At 41.2% G+C, this 22,109-nt stretch overlaps 1 protein-coding gene across 8 annotated transcripts in view; it reads left to right on the top strand.

Moving 5' to 3' along the window:
• LOC410956 (serine/threonine-protein kinase NLK) overlaps positions 1-22,109 on the top strand; it is a 181,611-nt gene that overhangs the window by 104,571 nt on the left and 54,931 nt on the right. For all 8 annotated transcript variants that reach the window (XR_003304377.1, XM_016911230.2, XM_016911235.2 and 5 more), the window contains exons 2-3: positions 3,816-3,945; positions 5,085-5,140. Coding sequence is in view for 7 of the 8 variants with exons in the window: in XM_016911230.2 (XP_016766719.1) it covers positions 3,816-3,945; positions 5,085-5,140 (186 nt within the window). In the remaining variant the exon portion in view is untranslated. The remainder of the gene's footprint in view (positions 1-3,815; positions 3,946-5,084; positions 5,141-22,109) is intronic.

Genomic DNA, 22,109 nt, shown 5'->3' with positions numbered 1-22,109 from the left:
TCGCGCCGCGGCCCCGACGGGGATGAAAGGATCGGATTGTCGTTGCACGGAAATAGAATAGAGCGTTTTTTTCGCTCGAAGGTCCTTTTCTCTATCGGAATTTCCAATGACGGGGGGAGAAGGAGGAAGAGGCTTGTTCTATTCGGGGATGAATGACGTTTCATTGTGTGTATGTGTGTGTGTGAATGGACTCGCGCGGCAATCGTGTGTGTTCACCGGCGAGGGATAATGGATGTCTCGAGTGTAATTGTTTTGGGGGGAATAATTGGGGGGAGGAGGATACTTCGAGAGAATTTCGTAAGAAGTTGTTCGATCATTCCGCGATTATTTTTAGGATTTTCTTGGTACAAAGCCTGCAAATTTTTACTTTTCACGTAATTCGACAACGATTAATAATCTCGTTAATAGATCCCTTTACGCGTTTCTTGTTACACAACGGACGGATATACCTGTCTGTCCAACTTTAGAAATTATTATTAATAGATCTCCATTTTTCCGTAGAAACGTTTCCAAGAGTAATCGAGTAATCTTATATGTCAATCCACGATTTTTGACGACCTACTCGTCGTATAAATGATGTTAATAATGATTGATAATTTTGAGGGGGGAAAAGAAAATCGGAATCGGATGGAAAATTTTACGACGTCGAATTAGCCGAGTCCCTCGCGACGCGAGGGTCGTTCTACTCGAAATCAGTGGCCTCACTTCCGTTATGCTTGGCAGACAGACCGAGTGCGATGACCCTTTTCGAAGGTCATCGCACCTTTCCTCCTTCGTGACTCGCTTCTGTGAATCCAACTTAATCTCCTCTCCTTCGACTCCTCTCCGATAAGGTAATCAACGGCCCTCCCAAATTCGATCGAAAAATTCGGCTGCCGAATCCATCCCCTCCCCCTCATCTTCTTCTCTTCCTTCGAAAAAAAAAAAGAAAAGATTGGCAACAAAGTTCGAAACTATTCAATCCAAAAGAAATTTAAAAATTAATCGAGAATCCTCGAAGAATTAAACTTTCTCCAATCACTCAAAACAGGAAGTTATTACAAATCTGATATAATCTAATCTCTAAAATCTATTTTAATATCCTTGCTTCGTATCCAACGTGTGAAAAACGTGTGTAATCACATTCGAATGATCATTTTTCTCGAGCGAGTAAAGGAAAGATAGGAAGAAAAATCGAGGCTTCTCGAAGCAACAAGTAAAGACAACACCCCCCTCCTCCGTCCTCCCTTTTCTTTCCATCCGGTTAATTCGATCGGACGGTAATTAGGATCGGGGCCGGTGGTAATTTAATCGAGGTGAATTCGCTTTGAATCAACGGTGTTGTCGGCCCATCGTGCGTGTGAATCGCTCGAACAGGTTTCCTCTTCTCCTCGCATCCGGCCCATCCGAGTATGTATCCCCTCCGCGACGTGTGCAGTAACCCCAACATTGTTATCAAGCAATGGTTGCGCGCGTAAATTCCGACATGCGACGAGAATAAAGGAGGAAAAGAAAAAAAAAAAAGAAAAAAGAAAGGAGGAACGGTTGGGAGGAAATAAAGCGAATAAAGGACGCGCAATTTAACAGGGCAGTCGCAATTTTCTGCCAAAGTTACGACCTCTTCCACGTTTTTCCTCCTCTCCTTCGCCCCCTCCCTCGCTTCCGATAAACCTTTCCGCCTTGCTCGCTCGCTCGGACGATTTGTTTCAAACCGAGAGAGAATCTCGAGCTTTCGGACCTCTCGAGCCTCTCGTGGAAAATATGCTGCTCGGCGCGTAATGTCCAGATAGGGTTGATAATTTACCATTGGACCACGTGTCTTCTCTGTATCTTCAATTTTTATACCAAACACTCTTATCGTTGTTGGTTTGAAAAATCTCCGAAAATCTACGAAAATAAAAGACACTTAGCGTCTACTCTATTCTTTAAAAAAAGAAAAAAAATGAAATTATTTATTTCGTTCACTCGTCAAATTCAAAGAAACAAGTTTCCTTTCCTTTTAACCCCCTCTCCTTCAGAGAGAGACACGTTCGTCGAAATTCCTCCGATTTTAACAGAGGGAGCAAGAATCAACCGTGGGGAGGGGAAAAAAAAAATCGGTTTATCAGGACGCGCAAGGGTTTTGGCTCGGACAGGGCGGACGAGATTGACCGTCCGAATGAAAACGAGGGATTGGAATCGTCGGTTTGCGGTGGCCGGCCGGCTGACAATGAAATCGAGCCACCGTAAACGAACTAATTGCAGGCACAATAATTATTCCACGGTCCCGGGCCCCGCTGCGACCTCGTCGTCTGCTCGCGGATTACGAATCGATCGTGGCCTCTGTTATTAACCCCTCCCACCCCCCACCCCCCCGTGTTCGTGTCCGCGGATCGACGGACAACGTCGAAATTTATCGTCGCGTGCAACGCTCCTCCTCTATCCTGGCCGCATCTGCGATTCTTTTGGGATTTCGCCTCTGCCGCTCGATTGCGACGGATTTTTTTTTTTTCCCAACCCTGCGTTCTTTTTTTTTCCTTTTTTGCTTTTAATAAGGTTAATGAGATTAACGGGAAGATTCATGTTGCAGCGTTTTTCTTTTTATTATTTATTTTTCGTGATCACGCATCCGAAGAAGTTTCGAATTTTGAATTTTAATATTTTGAATATGAGTTTCTTGGGAATTGTTGGTTAAATTGAAACGAAAAGAAAAGGTATTGAAGATGATGTAATTGTTTTTTTAAGAAAAGAATAATTTTAATTCGCGAAGATTGCGAAGACGTTGGAAGTTTATTTCTTTTGGATTTTTAAAGCGACGAACGAAATGAAATATTTTTGGAAATATTTTATCGTAATATGAAAGAGAGAATTCGACGAGAAATTTCAAATTTTGAATGCCGATAGATAGATAGATAGATCGGTCGAGTGATTATTTTTCGCCTCGATTTAATACGATTTAATCGATGTTTGATTTAGATTGACGTTAGCGCTCTCGACTATATATCGCACATTAACCGTGTCTATTCAAAGCAAATAGAAGATAAAATTAAATATCTGAATCGAGAGCAGAGATTAGAATTTATTCTCGATAACAAACTTCTCTCTTCCGTTCGAAACGAATCGATCAACCATCGATTCTTTTTTTTTTTTTTTTTTTTAATAGATCCATTGACAATGGATCCAACTTCGTTCGAGGAAGAGTTTAAAGAGTTTTTCAAAAAAAAAAAAGACTTAAACAAACACGCTTGACTCCGCTCTCGAGTAAAACATATTTATGCGCGAAATCTCATCGTATACATATGCATCTATGTAAATCAAGGCCAAGATTTTCGAAAGCAAAGTTTTCGAACATCGAAAATCTTTTGAATCCGCTTCTAGCAACAAATTAAAATTGAAAGTATACGCACGTTCAAACAAGGTAAACAGCTTACGTACGGGCGAAGGAAAAGTGTGTTATCTCAACGCACTTTCTTTAAAAACATCATAAATTTGAAATTTATAGTCGTTGAACTAGGAATTACGAAAGAAGAATCGGTGAATATAATTTTAACTCCCGATTATTTTTAACTTTCATAAATAAATTGAGTCAAGATTTCATTTTTCTTTCTTTCTTTCTTTCTTTCTTTCTTTCTTTTTTTTCTTGATGAATCTTTTCTTCGAAATATTCAATACGCTCTATATTCCGATATCGAATTTAAAAGAAAGAAAAAAGAAAGAAAGTAAAAGTGTTGTCGAACGATCTTATAAAGACTCGCAAACACATTCTTTTCAAAGAATCGAAGGACTAAAGAATCTCTTTCTTTCTCTCTACGGATCCTTGATCTTATTGATAACGCGCTTTCCTTTGTAATTTGCAGGGCAGTGACAGATCCGAGGGATGGTAGGAGAGTGGCCTTGAAAAAACTGCCGAATGTCTTTCAGAGCCTCGTGAGCAGCAAACGAGTCTTCAGGGAGTTGAAGATGCTCTGTTTCTTCAAACACGAAAACGTAAGTCTCACTGCTTCGTTGTAATTGTGAACATGTTTTCAAAATTAATTCTCTCACAAATTCTCGAGAACGATATATCATGAATATTAACACAGTTGAGAAAGACGCTTAATCGTTACGTCCTTTTATTTTTTTGTTCCACGTATTTCCTTCTACGTTTTCTTTATTCCCATCCCCTTTCTCGTTCTACAAATTTTACGCATTACGACACGCATAGAGTTGAACGCATAAACTTGAACGGGTTACTTTTTAAATTATATCTACGAGATACTTTTGTTATTTCTCCTGCTCGAAATTTTCTCCATGCAAATTTTATGCAAATATCGTTTGAACTTTAGAAATGAAGGGAAATTAAAATTCTTCCCCTCTCCTTTATCCTTCTTCCAATTATCCAACCTCTTCTAATTATTACAATAATATATAATACCCTTCCTCCTCTCGTTTATTAATAATCGGTAACAATCCACAACTTTTAATCGACGTATAACGTTTCACGTTGCTCGATTTCCAAGCAACCAGATAACTTGTTTTTTATTCGTTAAAGAAAAATTATTCCAACGGAAGAAAAGCCGAGTTCTCCCCGCCTAAAATCGATCTCTCCTTTCCCTCCCCCATCCTCTTCCTCTAAGTTTGCCGATTTTCCATAACTCACTTATCCACTTCGTGGTTATCTGCGGAAAATACGGCGGGCATTTTGTTTTACGAGCCAGATAAACGCATTATCGCGCGGCCACTGGAGGAGGAGGAGGAGGAGGAGGAGGAGGAACGTGCCGATGTCTCGTTCGTGTTTTCGAATTCCATTAATTTTCAAGAGAGAAACGTTGATAACCGACGTTGCTTAAAATCTCGTATTTTCGAGTTTGTTACTTTTATTATATTTTTAAATAAGTGAAGATCCGCCACGTTCCCCTCGTCAATCGTTAATTGTTCTCTCGATTTTGTATCGACACGATTCTAAAATATAAAACTTGGATCGAATATCTATAACGATAAAATAGATAGAGATAAAAATGGATTCGTTGTTCGCTATGATGCACGAGTGAATAAGACTTTTAAATTACACGTTCCATTATGATCCGAGTTTTTTGCAAAAATTCGAATTCGCCCATAATTTCGATTTTTTCCCCTTTTTTTTTCAGGTTCTCTCGGCCCTGGACATCCTTCAACCACCTCATCTGGACTTCTTCCAAGAAATGTATCCTTTTCTACATATATATATATACACTTGACGAGAACACAAAGTTAAAAACAGGTTTGTCTTTTCGGAGAAGTCCGAAAACGCTGATTCTTTTACTCGTTGACTCGTGTTTCCGGGACTTTGTACTTGGCCTCCTCTATGGGAATAAATTCCAACCTCGCAAGACCCTCTTGCAAGAGGTATAAAGAATTTTACGTGGAAATATCGCGATTTTAACAGCCTCCAGTTCCAGGAAGATAAAAAATCCACCATTTTTTTTATTCCTCGTCTCGAAATCTCTCGAAACGCGTGCTTTTCCCTTTCCTCGAAAACGTAAACACGATAAATTTTCCTCCTTATACATACTTCAAGAACAAATATCTTGTTAATTCCTAATCGAAATTTTTTTTTTTTAAAAGAAATTGCAAAATCTTGCCCAACCACTGAATATATATTCTCTCGAACATCTGCTCTCCTCTCCATGCATCCTCTCCCTTTGTCCAACATCGAGCACGAACGAGGGGAAAAAAAGAAAAAGAAAAAAAAAATACGAGAAAAGGATACAAAGAATCGTCGGATCACGCGAAGTCGACGATCCATCCGACTTGTCCACGGAGGATCCTCGACCACTTAACCCGTTCCTCGTCCATTTTTCAAGCATCGGCGGAAGCTGAGCGCACGCAACGCTCGTTCGAAGCGACGCGGAAACTTTTAATCGGGCCCACCACCACCGTGGCAGCCACCAATTAAAGCGTAGGAGGAGGAGGAGGAATAGGTATCGTGATCGAGAGATCCTCGTCGATCGCCTTCAACCCGACGTTTTCCGCTTTCTTTTATACATATATATTATTCAGACGGAAGTCTGTCTCTCTATTGTCCCAGTGGCGTATATTCCCCGGGGGCAGAGAGAGGGAGAGAGCGATATTAATTGCGAGAAAAGGAAAGAGGAATTGGAATTGGAGGAGTATTGTAGTGTTGATGGCGGAGATGTAGAGACAGATTTGACAGTTTTAGATTGGATATTGATTAAGTGGAGGATCAATTTCAACGAAAGTATCCCCAGATTTTGATACAAGCTATTTTCTCGAACAATTATTATCGTCATTACCCCCTCTAAATCTCGAAAGCAAGCAGAAATTATAATATGTACAATACAAACTAATGTGTGAGCAAACACCGAGAAGTGGCGAGCAAACAACCCTTGCCTGTACAAACCCACCCTTGATTGGCCTCTAAATCTCTATCGACGAAACAATTAGGCTTAAGAAAAGAGATCAATCACTCTCTCGTTAAAATTTAGGGGAGAAGAAACTGCTCTGATGGCCGATGGACAGCAAGGTCTCGAATCTCCTTTCATTCAAAACGAAATTAAGCCGAAACTTGCGACGAGTGGGGGGGCTAGGGACACGTGTAGACCGCGTAGGTAACCCAATAAATCTCTAGGCTCCGGTTCTCTCTCGCGTTACGAACGGCGGAAGATCAATAACGTCGTGGCAGCGTGCTCCGTCACGTTTCCACGACGAGCAGGAAGAAGAAGCTTAATTTCAAGGCGAAATCCTCGGCTCCGCCCACCTTTTCTTCCCTCCTTTCTTTCCAATCTCGAACGGGATAAAATATTTTCACTGTAAAAAGAAATAGGATATTATAGGTCTTGGGTTTTAGGTGTAATCGAGACATTTTTAATTCGCCAAGAATTCGTTTCAGAATACTGGAAACATTCGTATTTTTCCATGTAAAGTTACACAAGTTGATCGTCATTTTTGGATATTTATATCTTTGTATTCTCTGATCCAGATTTTGATATAACGAGAATAGCTTTTCGTTCTTCGTCATTAGAATGCTACTTCTTCGAGGCACGAATTCGTTCGAACGAATATTCGAAATTTCCTTAAATCTAACGATTCCCATCCTCTTCTTTTCCGATTATTATCGATTCGTGATCTCAAAGAAATCGGTCTCAAGGATGGCTCGAAAATGGTTAGAAGTTCCTCTTCGAATCTCCGTCACGTCCTCCTCGAAATCCCTTCCGGTGGAGGAGAGACTTCCTCTCCCGGCCAACCGTCTTACGTAAGCGGCCGGTCGGTTACGTGCAGATTGCTCTCTCGCCGGTTACGTGGAGCACCGTTTTGTTCTCGGCTCGCGCGCGCGTCACTTTTCGTTACGAGCGTGTTACGAAACCGCGGAGGTCACGAACGTGTCGCCTCGAACGTCTCCAAACCAGACGTTTCGAGAAATTCCGCTTGGGATCGATATGGGAACGGGAATAATCCTCCAACCTTATATATTTTCTTCCCCTCTTCCTTTTTTTTTTTCCTCTAAGAGAAATTGGCTCTTAAGAGAAGGATATATTTGCCTTCCCTCTTCGTTTCGAATTTCGCGCCATGAAGGAAAGGTCTTATTTTTTTATATATATTATATATATATATATATATGTATTTTTTGCAAGATGCAAATATAATTTGAGAGCGCTAGAGTGTTTCTGCGGGGGGGAGGAGGAGGAGGAGGAGTAACTTTCACTCTCGACTCGCAATATCCATTAACGAAAAATAATTCTTGAAAGCAACTTTCGATAGTTTTTACTTTCTTTCGCGCGTTAAAAGGAATGTATTCTCGATATTTCGTTTCCCTCCGCGCGAGAGAAAGAGATGATGAATTAAATAGAATCTCGTCTAATGTAATCTAAAAGTTGTCCGCCTCGCATCGATCACGTAACACACAGTGAAAACTGTATCGAGCCAATCCAAATTCAACAGATTCAACGAAATTCGCCGATCGATCGGATGGAATAGGAGTCGATGAAGGAGGAGGCGCCATCGGAGAGCGGCCGAATGATCGATCGATCGATCGATCAACGCAACACCGATAATCGATGCCTCTTTAAGCGGGCGAGAGATCGCTTAACGAACGAGTTACGAAAGTTAATCTGGACGAAGCCCAGTCGCGATAAATCAGTTCTTTCTCTTCCTCTCCTTCTTCTTCACACCGCCCCTCTCTCTTTATTACTTTTTCTTTTTTCTTTCTTTTTTTTTTTTTTACAAACACCGCTGCCTCTCGTCATTACCCATCCCAGAGGACGACTTCTTAATCTTTCTCCCCTCGTCAACTCCTCGCTTCCTCCTCCTTCGATTCCAACTTTTAATCCAGAGAGACCTCACAGTTGCGGAAAAATCATCGTCGCGACCCGATTGACGATTCGCTCTTATATTTTTTATTATTTCTCCACTTGGAAAAAAATCCAAGCCAATCTGTTTTTCTCTCTTTCTTTATTTCTCCTCCTCCCAACTGTCTCTATTTAATTCGTCCGCAGAAATTGTTCTCGAGCCAATTACGTACAACCTCCTCCCTTCGTTCCTTTCGTTCCATCTCCGTTCCCCCCAAGCATCGTCGGGTTATCGAGAAGCTCGTCGTCTTCTCGAGGATTATGCCGCTTACACGATCCAACGGTGCATGCACGAGCCACGATGGCTCGATTTACCGCTACCAACGACTCCATCCAAATCCTGGCCTGCCTCCTCGGGGAGAGGGGGGCACCTGTTTCACGCTCGATCCAAACCTGATCGATTCGCGCGTGGATCACGCTTTTTTCTCGATCGAGTGTCCTCTTTCTACTGTTGTTCTTCCTTCCTTAGAAAAGGATAATACTTTTTTATTAAATTAAAAAATTTAACGAATCCAATATTATTCTGATTAATTTAATTTTGAAGCGACGAAGGAAGTTATTTGGTAAAATTTCTTTCGATCGAGAAAGAATATTGCAAATTTCTCTCTCTCTCTTTCCTTCCCCCCTCCTTTATTAATTCCATTGAAACGGCGCGGATCGATTCTAATTCCATCTACATGGAAAATTCAGGGGGCGTGTGCTCCTTCCCTTCCCTCGGATCCAAGGAAACTTGGCGCAACGAGCCCAACTTCGGTGAAAGCGACTGTCTAATTTCTAATTAAAGAGCCCGACTAACCACACGGTCTCGTAGACGATACGGTAACGAGATTACCGGTTAATACAGTGGCTCCGCGCTATCGAATCCCTCGATCGAAACGGAGGGAGAAACGGGCGTGAATTGACCGTGGTTTGCCCCATCGAGATTCACCTCGATATCGCTTGGATATCGTTCAGAGATGGAATTATTTATGCACCGCGTGATTCGATCGAAAAAGTGTTTTTTTCTTAAGGGTTTGGAAAGAGAGATAATTCTCGAGAATCATTCTTTCTTTAGAAAGAGAAAAATGGATTTGTTTCCGCTCGAATTACTCGCATCGTTCGAGCGAGTCGAGATCGATTACAAAAGACGTTTAATAGACGGATTAATATCGGAGGAACGATTTGACGGATGGATTAACCCTTATCGCGGCTCCTATAAACTCCTGCCTGATCTGCATAAATCGAAAATTCCTCCTGTCCCGCCAAGGGAGGGCGATCCCTCCCCGCGAAGACGCTGCCTAATTTCTGATTAAGGGCACGGCTTGATTGGATGAATACATATCGGCCAAGATGGCGAAAGACAAATATGAATTAGTGATTTCATCATCTATTGAAACTATCTGCCAACCAATTTAACCCTGTTCATCGAATCCTTCCTCGTCCAATATTTCACTTCAATTTTCCATCCTCTCTCATCAATTTCTATTTCAAAATTTCTTAAAACTCAACTAACTAAATACGTATCTATAAAAAAATCTATAAAAATATCCCTTTATTCCTCCAAATCCCTCCGAATCATCAGCAAAACCAACCGCTTTCTCTCCAATTGCCCGACGTGATCGGTGACCGACGACAACCAACCAACCAGCCCAACCCAACCCAACCCAACCCAACCCCCGTCGAAACCGACCTTGGCGGTCTCGAGCGAGGGGTGTCGCGATTCCAGTCGCAAACCGCCGTCTAATTCCTAATTAAGGAACCCGCTCGATTAGCTCGCTTTCACCCGCGGCTGTAACCACCCCCGTGGCGGCGGCGGCCAGACGCCCTTGCTCTCCCCATGAATACAGCATGGCTGCCGGTAACGCGGCCTCCAGTCGCTCGATGCCAATCATGGATTATTAATGCGCGCACCGCACAGCTATTGATAGCTCGATATCGGTGCCATTACGATACCACCCCCCTCACCCATCGTCCTCTCCGCGCGTTGTTGCATCGTCTCTCGTTGGTTTGCTCGAGTCCGTTTACACTGTTGCGCGATAATACAACTTCCTGCTCGAGCAATGGATCGATGGATCGATCCTCGGCGGGTGGAACGTGGGATGATGATGGAAACTCGCGATGATAATGGAGCAGGAGGGTGGATCATCGCGGTTTCCCGTGGTTTTTTCTCGACTCGCCGTTCCCAGGATTAATTCTGACCGAAATTGGCTAGGATTTAATAATATAGCGGTTCGATTCCTGTTACGAATGATTCAAATCCTCGAGTTTTTAGATTTTGGAGTGAACCAGAAATTCGATTCTATATAGTTTTTAACAATAAGGATTCTGTTCACAGAAATCGATACCTATTGTTGATCGCTCGAGTTTTTCTTCGTGAGAGCTTACCCGCAGAAGGTGTACTTCATCTCTTCTTAAGGTTGCAATACTAATTGAACAATAATTGGAAAGCAAATACAGTTTTTTGTTAATCGATGATAGGGGCGGACGCAATCGAACTCCATATGCGGGTTCTTCGACAAGTATTTCACATCCGTTGTCAAAAAGATATCGTGTATCATCGATTCTTGTGTAATACATCCTCATATTCCGGAGGGGAAAAATCGACAGATATATATTCTACGTGTTTTAATTTTTGGTAATAATCTTTTCCCATCTATACTTAAAATAATTTTGGACCTTAAAAATTTCTTTCCAACTCGTTTCACGTGCGAATATCATCGAAAACGAGCAAGAAGCAGTCTCCTCCTCCTCTTCCTCCATAAATAAATCCTTGCTCGATGAGGAAAAATTTAATTTTCCATCCTCCAATTTTTCATCCTAGGTATTTCGAGAATCTCTCACGGCTCGGCGAGATATTATTGCAATTGGAACACGGAAATCTGCCCTGTGTATTAGGCTTCGTGCATCGCACGCCCACACGTAAAACACGAATCTCGCGTCCCTCCGACCGATTTAACTCCAAGGTTTCGAGTCAAACACTCGAACAGAGAACTTTGACTCTTTCTTAACTCGGTCGTCCCGTTTCTCTTCCACGCTCGTCGTCGCTTTCCGCTCGAGGGAGAGAGAGAGACGCTTTAACGCTTTCGAAGAGGCTTCGTTCACGGATCTCGATTCGATGGGAAAGAGAGAGAAAGAGAGAAAAAGAGAGAGACTCGATCGTGTCTTCGATCAGTCACGAAGGATTTTCGTATTCGAGAGCGTTGTGTCTCGATTTTTCTAATCTCGAAGCTCGTTTAAATTTTCATCGATTAATTTTGAAATTTTCCTCCAATTGTTCTAGTTGAAACGCTTTTGAATTTTTCGAAAGTTTAAACGATTGCGATTAAAGAGATGGAAATAACGCAGTTTAAATAAATTTTATAAATTTCGAATTATAAAATCGAATTCCGTTAGAAGACGTTATCAGTTATCAAAGGCAAACGTATCTTGGATTAGAAAAAAATCGTATATATCCGTCTCAAATTCCTTCCAGTTTTCCTTCACAAACGCGAACCATTTTTTCCTTCCCCTCCCCCTACGATTCTCCAACATGTGTCCGGCATTGCGTCAAGTCTCCAAGTTGCATCACGTCGCGTCATCGATCAGTTGCGACCCACGCGCCAAGATCGAAGACACTCGCGAAAAATCGAAGGAGATGAAAACGAACGGTGGGCAGACGCTTCTTCGTTTTCGACCTAGAAAACGTTCCTTCGCGCGGAAAAAACATTTTCCCGCCCTTTTTCCCGCCCTTTTTCCCCGCCCACGCGCCGTCATTACGCTTCTACATCTGTTCCTTCAACCGATTTCTCGCTCGATCGATCGATCAATCCATCTATCCAAAGTTTGGAAAAGAGTTTAAACAAAAGGATTGTTGGATGTGACGACGATTATAATTGTTAGGATAATTGTTAACATGTCGTGTTTTCGATTTATATAATATAATCAAAGCGGGTAGAGCGCGGTCGATCACGTTAATTAATATCGGTAATTAATACCCCTATTAATTACCGATATCGCGTCTGAGGTGTTGAATTAAACGCGCCCCCCCTCCCCTGACCGCGTTCAATTTTAATCGATATTCCACCAAATCCATACTCCAATTTTCGATCCTCCAACGTTCATCCGGTTTCATCATCTTTTTTCGAAAATTCGAGAAATTTTTTCGAGAACAGAACGATCGTAAAAGCCTCGATATCCTTTTTTTCTTTTCTTGTTCCTCTCTCGAAGGAAAAGAGGCGAGAAGAGGCGAGACTCGTGTGTATTGGCGCGCGCGTGGGTGCGAGTGCGCGCGAGTTTCCCACGCGGCGAGGAGAACGAACCGGTGCTTACGAAAGACGAGACGCCTTGTCGTATTCTCGGATTGCGGATTAGCGAGTTGCACATAAGTAAGTAAGTAAGTAAGTAAGTAAGCGCATACGCAGGTGGCCACACCGTTTTAAACGCACCGCCTGTTTCCGCTTCGGTCTTTCGATTTTTTGCGATGCCAACGGAGATCATCCTCGAATGAAATCGAATCGAGAAAATTAACGAACCTCTCGTTGAAAGATACAAGTCTTCTTGGCACAAGTCTTTTTAGGAAGAACGGTATTCTTTTCGACGATGAAAAAAAAAAAAGAAAATTTGGTCTCGCATGTCGATCGATCGGAGAATCAAACTCGGCTCGGTTGAAGTGAACGAAAAAGCGATTGTTCCCTCGATTCTTCCCCAACACTGGAGGAATCTATTATTCCCAACTTGTTTGCTTTCTCTTATTTTTCGCCAACGATTATTTATATAATCGGTTGGATGGGATTGTCTAATTAATTTCTTGTAATCTCTGTTGAAACGTGATCTCCTCCATAGAGGAGATTATTCCCGGGCGTTTCTCTTCCTCGGCTCTCGAACCTTTCTCGTCTTGGTCTTGAATCTTGCAATTAAGTTTAAAACTATCGTTTACATAAGATTGTTCAAAGTGATAGTAGCAGCAGCAGCAGTGGTAACGGTGGTGGTAGTGGTAGTTAAGTTCGTACTTTCGGTAGCTTTTACGACGCACTTTCCAAGTTTAAACTCGTAAAAAAAAAAGAAAAAAAGGAAAAAAAGGAAAAGGAAAAAAAAAAAGAAGAAGAAAAGTTGGAGGGGAGACGATATTCGATGATTCACGACGTGGAATAACGAAGTTGCGGATTGTTAGTTGTCCAGGTTTTATTGCGGCGATTCTCAACGTTTCTCACGACTTTTACTGCGAATTTTCTTTTTCTCTCTCTCTCTCTCTCTCTCTCTTTTCTTCTCCTCCTTTTCGAGATTTCAACATTACGAGGCGAATACGAGGAAATAGAGCGAGACTGACGAGACTTGTTTCGCTTTATCTCGCTTCGAATTAATAGATAAAACATCTCTCATCTATTATTCTTGCCTCTTAAAATCCGTCGACGAATACACAGAGTATTGGAAAACAAAAAAAAAGAATCTGAAACATTTTAAGATACTTAGAAATCAAGTTGTAAAATCGAACATAAAATATACTTACGAGAATACATTACAGATAATTTTAATTTTAATTTGCTGTAACCATCCAACAAAATTCCAAAAAGAAAAGAAGAAAAAATTCGAATCATTATCCTCGAACATTCTCACATCCAGCAAAGAATATCATCGAAATAAAAGTAAAAAAAGAATCCAGAATCCGGGGATGGATGGATGGACGGGATCGCACAAAGACGAATATCCGGATTTCGTGTGGTGAATTCGCGATAACCGTTAGTGCAACTATTAATTGATCGCCGACACAGGGCCATACGTAGCACGGTTGTTCATTAGAGCACTCATTAAGCGGCGAGCAGGCTCCCGGCTTATTATGCGATTATCGATACGCGTGCACGCAGCCCGATACGCGTGCTTAGACCCTCGTAACGAGGGGGAAGGAGGAATCCACTTTCTCGTTCGTTTCATCCGCGATTCCATTGTGACAGTTGTTCCTTGCTCCTTCTTTAGGAGAAGATTAGGAGAAGGGGAATGGATGATGTTTCTTGATCGCGTTATTTGATCACGTTCGATGAAAGAGGAATGAAAGATTGTATCTCTGATTATATATCGTTTTCCTGGTTGAGTTTTCTGGTGATAAAAGAGGAAAGATGTTAGATTTATAAAGTCTATGGATGGTATTTAAGATTAAGGGAGAGACGAATATTGAAAAGAAAAAAGGCCAATCTTCTATGGACACGTCACGTGTGCACTTCTCGGTCGTTAAATTTCAAATAATTTAAATTTAAACCTGCAAACTATACCAATTTAAATTTCAGATTTAACGAGATAATTTCTCGCGCAATTACCGCCGCCTAGTTCGAAACATTATGTAACTCAAAATCCGCCCTTCCCTCCCTCCAGAGAGCGATTCGAAAATCCCAATTTCCTTCTCGATAGAGCAGACAAGTGTGTATATATATATATATATATATATATAGGCAGGTGTGCGTCGATACCGCGTGGCAAATCGAATTTCTACCATGAAATCAGGCCAGTAACGGCGTAATAGAAATTCATCAGCGACTATAAATTAATTTCCCGGGCGAAACTTGGGCTGTCATCGAGCCAACATCGATACAGAGTCACGCTTTCGTTCCGATCGTTTCGATTGTTTCTTCTCTTATCCGAGAGAAAGAGAGAGAGAGAATTTCGAATTTCGTTTCGCGGGAGGGGATTGTGATTTATCGGAATGATCAGAGCCATTCATTTCGAAAGAAGAATTTTTCAAGAAATTCAATCGATTCAATTCTTTTTTTCTCTAATCAAAATACTTGCTACACCATACATTATCTATATAACTAATCTATATAACTATCGCATGTTGATACACGTTTCTGCAAAAATTCCAATTTATTTATTTTTTTTTTTTTTCAAATTTTGAAATAATACGACGAGTAAGGAAAACGATTCGCTCTAACAAGTTAAAAGAGAAAGGGGGAGGAAAGAGATTTGTCATATGCGCGGCAACGAACCGAAGATTTAATCGCGGGACGAGGTGTTTCTGTCGCGTGATCGGCCGGAAACCGCCAACCTTTATTTGGCCAAATTTCAATTCCACCCCGATGGAGGTCATTTTTCGCGGGACGTTGATTTTTCGCCGCTCCACGACACGTCCCATCAAATTGCTCTGACCTCAAAAACCTCTCTTTTTACCAGGGGTGGCCCTCCCCTCCCCGAAATCAAATAAAATGAAATAAAATAAAACGATCGCGGAGGAATGCGTGTGAATAAATGCGATCTCTCTTGGTTTTTTTTTTTTCTTTTTTTGGAAAATTGTGGTCAATGATACACGTTACTTTTATAATTTTTCCTTCGCGTTATTCTATTTTATTTTATTTTTTTCACGCGACAATTTCCGATATTTTCTAATAATAATTTTGGGGAACGTGGAATTTATATAATACGTTGCGTGGTGCCCGATTTGAGAAAATACGAAATTCGGAATGGTTCCATTTTTCAACGATGAAAGGAAACGCGCGATTTGCATTCCGCCATTTTTCAACAACGTTCGATGAAGAAAATCGAGGGAATTTATTACGTTATTTGGCCATTTTTCGACAACGAATAGCGAAAATAAATCTAAAGTATAAATCTATTTATTATTCTATCTCTGATCCGTGAAAATTCGAATTTGGTTATTTTTCAAACGTATTCGATTTAAAAAAAAAAAGAGGTATGAAATTTGAATTTTGCTTTCCTTTTTTTTTTTTAAATTACGACGAAAATAAATCTCAAGCCGAAAGACCTAAAGAATCGTTTATAATTTTTATTTATTTTCATCTCTGAAAATTTAAATTTAAATTTAAATTGACATTTTTCAATAAATCCTCAACCCAAAAGATCCACGGATATTTCCAAATTATATTTTCTTTCGTCTCTCTGAAAAATTTTGCCATTTTCCAATTTTCCTTTTTTTTTTTTTCGACAAAGAGGAAATACGAAATTTGAATTTTACCATTTTTTTTCCAACAACGTTCGAATATAATAAATCTGGTATTCGATCGCGAAGCTAAAGCGTTAAAAGGGATTATTTATAGGCAATCAAAGACTCGACGGATCACGTTTTAAGGGCAGCCAATATAGGGAGCGATCGGGTCCCGTGGGAGACAGTGTTTCTTAATAAAGCCTCGAATGACGTCACGCGACACTGTGGAAGAAAGTCGATTGGGAATTCTGGCTTAATAAGGTGCGCGTCGAACGTCGAGTCCTCCATTCGATCCCTTGAACTTTGCGGTCCAACGTATAGATCGATCCCGCGCTCCAAATTGAGCGAATCGTCGCCTCTTATCCTCCTCCTCCTCCTCCTCCTCCTCCCCCCATTTCGTTTCAAAATAAACTCCCGATACGGTTTCGGTTCGCTATCTCGATACATTTTGTTTGTATACACGCCTCTCCCTCGAAATGTTGCCTCGTTGGCCAGGCTTTTCGTTCCTGGAACGAAATTCAAATAAATATTAGATACGAGGAAAGATGTGTCAAGATATTTCTTTCGAATATTATTATTCGATGAATGATAATTGCTCTTTTTATTCGATCTTCTTATTCGATCTTAAAAGGACATATATATAGCCAGGAATAAATTTTTCGATATTTAATTTATAAACTAAACTTCTCTCAGACGATTCGAATGTTTTTTTAAAAGAAGAACTATGTTACACGTTAAAATTCGAATTTCGAAAATAATTATCCTTGAAATTGTTTGAGAAATTTGGAAAATTTCTTCCATTTACGCTGCTTTCGTTCGCCTCGTTTTCTATTCGAGCCTCGATCGTAACGCGAAAGCAACGATCGAAAACACCCTGCGTTTGCCACACCATTGAATCGGCCATTTAATCGTGCGTTTAGTTAAAACGGCACAATGTGGCGCGGCTATGAAATGATTCGGCGCAAATGATTCGACACGGGCGTCGGGAACGATTCGTGACGGTTATATTCCTCTTGATTGGCGGTTAATATTAAACTCTCCGATTTCTCGACGCTCGCTTATTAACCCTTTCTGGACGCCTCGAGATGACGCCTGGGATATACATCTGGACACATTGTGGACAATCTTGACGCGTTCACACGCGTTATATAGAATAGAATTAATCTGAAACAAACGTACAAATTCGTTACAATAATTCTCGACATTTGATGGTAATATAATTCTCTCTTTCTCTCTGTAATTCTTCATTAATGATAAGCTTTGTGGTGTCTTTATGCTTTTTCTTGAAATTGGTGAAATTATTATATTATTATTCTCTCTCGACACGTCAGATTCTCAACGTGTACTCGGATCCAAAAGAATTCACTCGAATCAAAGGATCCTCCTGGTCGTAATCGAAGAGCAAACGTTAAAAATCCGAAGGGGTTGAGAAATGATCGATTGGTGTAGGAGTTAAAGTTTCCTTCTTCCTCTCTAATTTTCTCCACGATGGAGCAGAGAAGCTACGATACCACGTTGACACGATATGGGAAGAAGCGAAAGAGGAGGAAAAATTCTGAATAAATTTTTTTTCGTTAACGACTGCTGATGAGAAAAGAAAACCGTGAATTAGGAAAAGTGGGGGGAGGAAAAAATGGAATTAATTGTGGAACTTTTTTCTCCGGTTGACCTTTTTTTTTTTTCTTTCTTTTCTTCTTTCTTTTTTTTTTTCGGAATATTATAAGGGTTGAAGAACGTTTCCCAACTTTCCATTTCAAAATTTTGTTCGAGCATTCTCCTGCATCCCTGGAAGCGTGCTGAATTTTGCGAAATGATTTTTTTTTTTTTGGTGCTATGCGTATAATTTGTCGAAAAATATTTTAACTGGAGTATGAATATAAATATTTAAAAATATTTAAAAAAAAAAGAAAAAATCGGCGTCATATCCATTTCGAATATCGTTCGCGTGCATCGTAATAATCGTCTTCTTTTTTGTCCAATCACTTTTTTTATTAAGAGTTGTCGCGCAATAAGAGGAGACTCGTTCCACGCGGTAAACAGAAACATAAAATTAATAAACGAAAAAAGGGGGGAAGGATGATAAAAATAAACGTGGAAATGAAATTTGAATCGACGATGGGACCAAGTGTATCGCGATTAACGTACCTCGAATAATAATAATAATAATAATAATAATAACAAAAACAATACATTTAAATATCGATTAAAATTAAAATTAATTCATCGGTTATTGATTTTTAATTCCGCCCCAAGAAAGAAAAAACCGTATCGTTTTAAAAACAAAACTCTCTAAATTTTAAAATTGCAAATCAAAAAAAAAAAAATTGCAATAATCAAATGACGACACAACGATAGAGAGGAAAACGGTGCCCTCGACGTGTGTGCGTGCGTGCGTGTGTATGCGTGCTGCGTGCCTCGAACCGGAAGCATCGATTGCAACTTCCTCTCTCCGCCAGTTTCTCCGCAATATATCGAGTATCGTGGCCGTGTATCGATCGGTCTCGCGCAGTTTTTGGCCGCCCCGTCCTTTGTTTCTCTCCTTCCCTCCCTCTCTCTCTCTTTCCCTTTTACGCCTTACTCGTTCCTCCGGTATTATTTAAAAAAAAAAAAAAAAAAAAAAAAAAGCCGTTGGCTCGGATTGCTGAAACCAGATTTGACGATCCATATTTTATTTTCATGCGAGCTTTGAACTCCTCCACTACCTCGTTCTGTCATTCGATTGGCGCCGCATTTTTTTTTTTTTTTTTTCAGACAACTTTTTTATCTCCCTCTCTCTCTTTTTTTTGATTAATCGAGTGACCGTGTTCATTTTTTCATTGTGCTCCAATCGTTTGTGTTAAACTTTTCATCGAATAAAAAACTGTATTCCTGTCAATTTGAAAATTGCGCGAGGTGGATCGTCGTTAAATGTTGTATCATATCGAGAACGAAATTAATTATAAACATTTGTAGATATCTTTTACATCGCGTCGAGGAAAAAAATTTACAAAAATCGACCGAGGAGCAACAATGATAATAACCGAAGTAAAAATTCCAATTTCTCTCGCGAGCAAGAAAAGAGAAAAACAATTTCCTTACTCTTCTTGCAACCCCCCAAAATCCCTCCTTAGCCGGACCAACTCTCCAAATTCCGTTCTTTCCGTTCCCTCTTCTTCGAAATTTCGATCGAGAGAGAACGCCCACGCGCGATCCTCCCGAAACAGAATCCTTCTCCCCCGCCTTCCTCTCCCGCGCGACGGATTTCGAAGGATCTCTCTCTCTCTCTCTTTCTCGAGGAGGAGAAGAAGGATATCCGGGCGCGGGGGATTTGCACGCGGCGGCGTAGATCGGTATTTTTTTACGGCGGGACAAGAGGAATCGGGCGCAGAAGAATCCCGGCTTGGTTCCCAGTGCTCGTTGTTTGCCAGTTCGAACTCGGTTGACCGGTCGGACGAGCCGGATTGGCCTTGCTCGAACACCTCGCGCTCTAAGCCTTCATCATCGTCCTTAACTTTCCTCCCTACTCCCTCTTCCTACTCCTCTCTTCTTCTTCTTTGTTATCCTGAGACGAGGAGAGATCTGTGACGATTTTTGACCAACGTTTCGTCGTGGCTTTGAATTCTTCTTCTTCGAGACGAGGGGTGTTATATGGATTTTTCTTTTTTCTGGAAACGATTCTTTGAAAGACGAGTTTGCGATGTATCTGTTTCTCGAGTTGATGTTTTAACGTACGATGGGATTAATGTTGGAACGAGTTGGAGTTCTGGAGGAGATGGATTCAATTAGAGAGATTTCAATTGAATCGGATTGAACTGGCAATTAATATTACGGCCAACGTCTAATAATTAACAGTTAGTGGATCTTTAGTACGAAGATCGGGAGTGGTGTTGAATGTCGAACGACAGGATGCTCCAAGAGGATTCCCAACTTGTGCGTATCCCGAATATATAATTCACTGCGCCCAACTCGTGGTAATTGCTGCTTGCCTCGGTCCAATTTTCCTCGTGTATTGTTTACGTTTCGGAATTCGAGACTTGATTAAAATTCTTTCAATTTATCGTTCGTTTCTTACGAGGCAAATTTCAATTTCGAAGAATTAAAAAAAAAGAAGAAAACATACTTTAATACCAATCGATTATCAATGAGAACGAAAAGAAGGGAAGAAATCGGGTAAGAAAAAATTTCTTTCTCGAAAAGAAGAAGAGTTGAACGTTGCAAGGATCGGAAAGTGAAGTTGGAGCGAAGAATCCCAACTCTTCCAGGTTCTTCTTCTTCTTCTTCTTCTTCTTCTTCTTCTTCTTCTTCTTCTTCCTCTTCTTCCTCCTCGGGAGGACCGGTATCGAGGCGCGCACGAGGGGAGGGGAGAGGAGACAGGAGAAACGGCAGGATACTCGATTCCCTTCGCGTTGGGTGATGCTAGGGGCAAGTCGCTTTGTCCAGGAACCGGTCGACGTGCCTACCAGGAGGCAGACACGCATCGATCCCCGACACCGCCAAACCTTCCTCGAAATCATTTTCATTTCGCCGAGGGGAGGGGAAGGGAAAAGGGAAATCGAGAACGAAGGCTCGGAAAATCTTCCCTCTTTTCCTCTCCGTCGTCCAGGAAGCGGATCTTGTTACTGTTTTCGACTTCTCAGAAGATTTCTTTTCTCGTAGCTTATTTTTTTTCTTTTCGAAAGCGATCGGAGAATCTCGACGAAACGGATTCAATTTTCGAATCGAGTTTCGGGATTTTGATTTGTTTAATTGCGAGGATCGGAATTTTCTACGTATTTTATTTTGGCGCGAGAGGAAAAAGGGATTCTCCCGAACGGGGTGGATCAAAGGGCCAGGTTGATGATTCGAAACGACGAGCAAGCGAGAATTAATAGCAGAGGAACAACACGTGGCTCGAGAGGGGGTTGAGTCGAGGCGGGATTGAAATATATATATATGTAGGGAGGAAAAATATTGCGGTTTCGATAAGCTTTATTTGTTGTCGAGGTGAAAAAGCTGTGCTCTGCGCGGGATGAAAAAAGCGTGGGCGAGGGAGGGAGGGAGGGAGGGGGTTGTGCGCGAGTGGAATAGGAGAAACGAGGTGAAGAGTGAAAGGTGATTGAAAGTTGGCGGAATCAAAGGTCTGTGAAGAATCGGGGACGGAGGAGGAGGAGATGCGTTTGGGTTCATTTTGAAAAATATTAAACGAAAAATTCAACACGGATATTTATCACGAAATTTCAAATTCTATTCCCTCGTAACTTTTTTTTTTCAAAAATAGAAGGATTCGTCTTTCGAAATTTCTCGGAGGAGGGGGGGATGGAAAATTGGAATTGCCGCGACAAGTAGCCAGATGTTGTTGCTCCAGATAATTGTGCTATCTCGCGGCGCGATCTCCGGATAACGCAAATATTTGCCCACCCCGTTAATATTGATAATCCATGCTAATTGAACAACGTTAGTCGATCGATCAACTAGCGTATATTATTAGAATAACACGCGACCCCTTTTGCGCACACCCTCGACCCTCGTCGCACGTCAACACCCTTTCCTCTAAACGCTACGATAATTTTTCGCTACCAAGATCCTCGAACTGGATCCCTCGAGATGATATTTATATCGTTCGAGAGGAATTTTAACACGGATCGATTATCGGAAATTATTGCTTTTATTTTAAGAAAGTCGCGTCTGAATCGAGACCCCTTTCTTCACGGTCGATCCTTCTGAAGAAAATCTCCAGTTCTTTAATTTAACCAACTTTCTCACGATCCCGCCTTTATCCGAGAGGGAAATTATTCCGCGTATCAAGCTCCACGCGTCGCCCATTAAGCAATGTCGTGGCCAGGCCCGATCCCGGCGAAAGTGCAATTCGTTACCTCGGCTCGAACAATAGCATCTTTTTATCCGGATCGAATCCGCGTTGATACGACCCTTCTTTCCTACTTAAATCCTTTTTAAACCGAAACGGAAACCGAACCTTTCACCGA

Source organism: Apis mellifera, linkage group LG3 (genome assembly GCF_003254395.2).
Source record: "Apis mellifera strain DH4 linkage group LG3, Amel_HAv3.1, whole genome shotgun sequence".
Lineage (NCBI taxonomy): Eukaryota > Metazoa > Arthropoda > Insecta > Hymenoptera > Apidae > Apis > Apis mellifera.
Note: the sequence above shows the minus strand (reverse complement) of the source record. Positions and strands in the feature narration are given on the sequence as shown.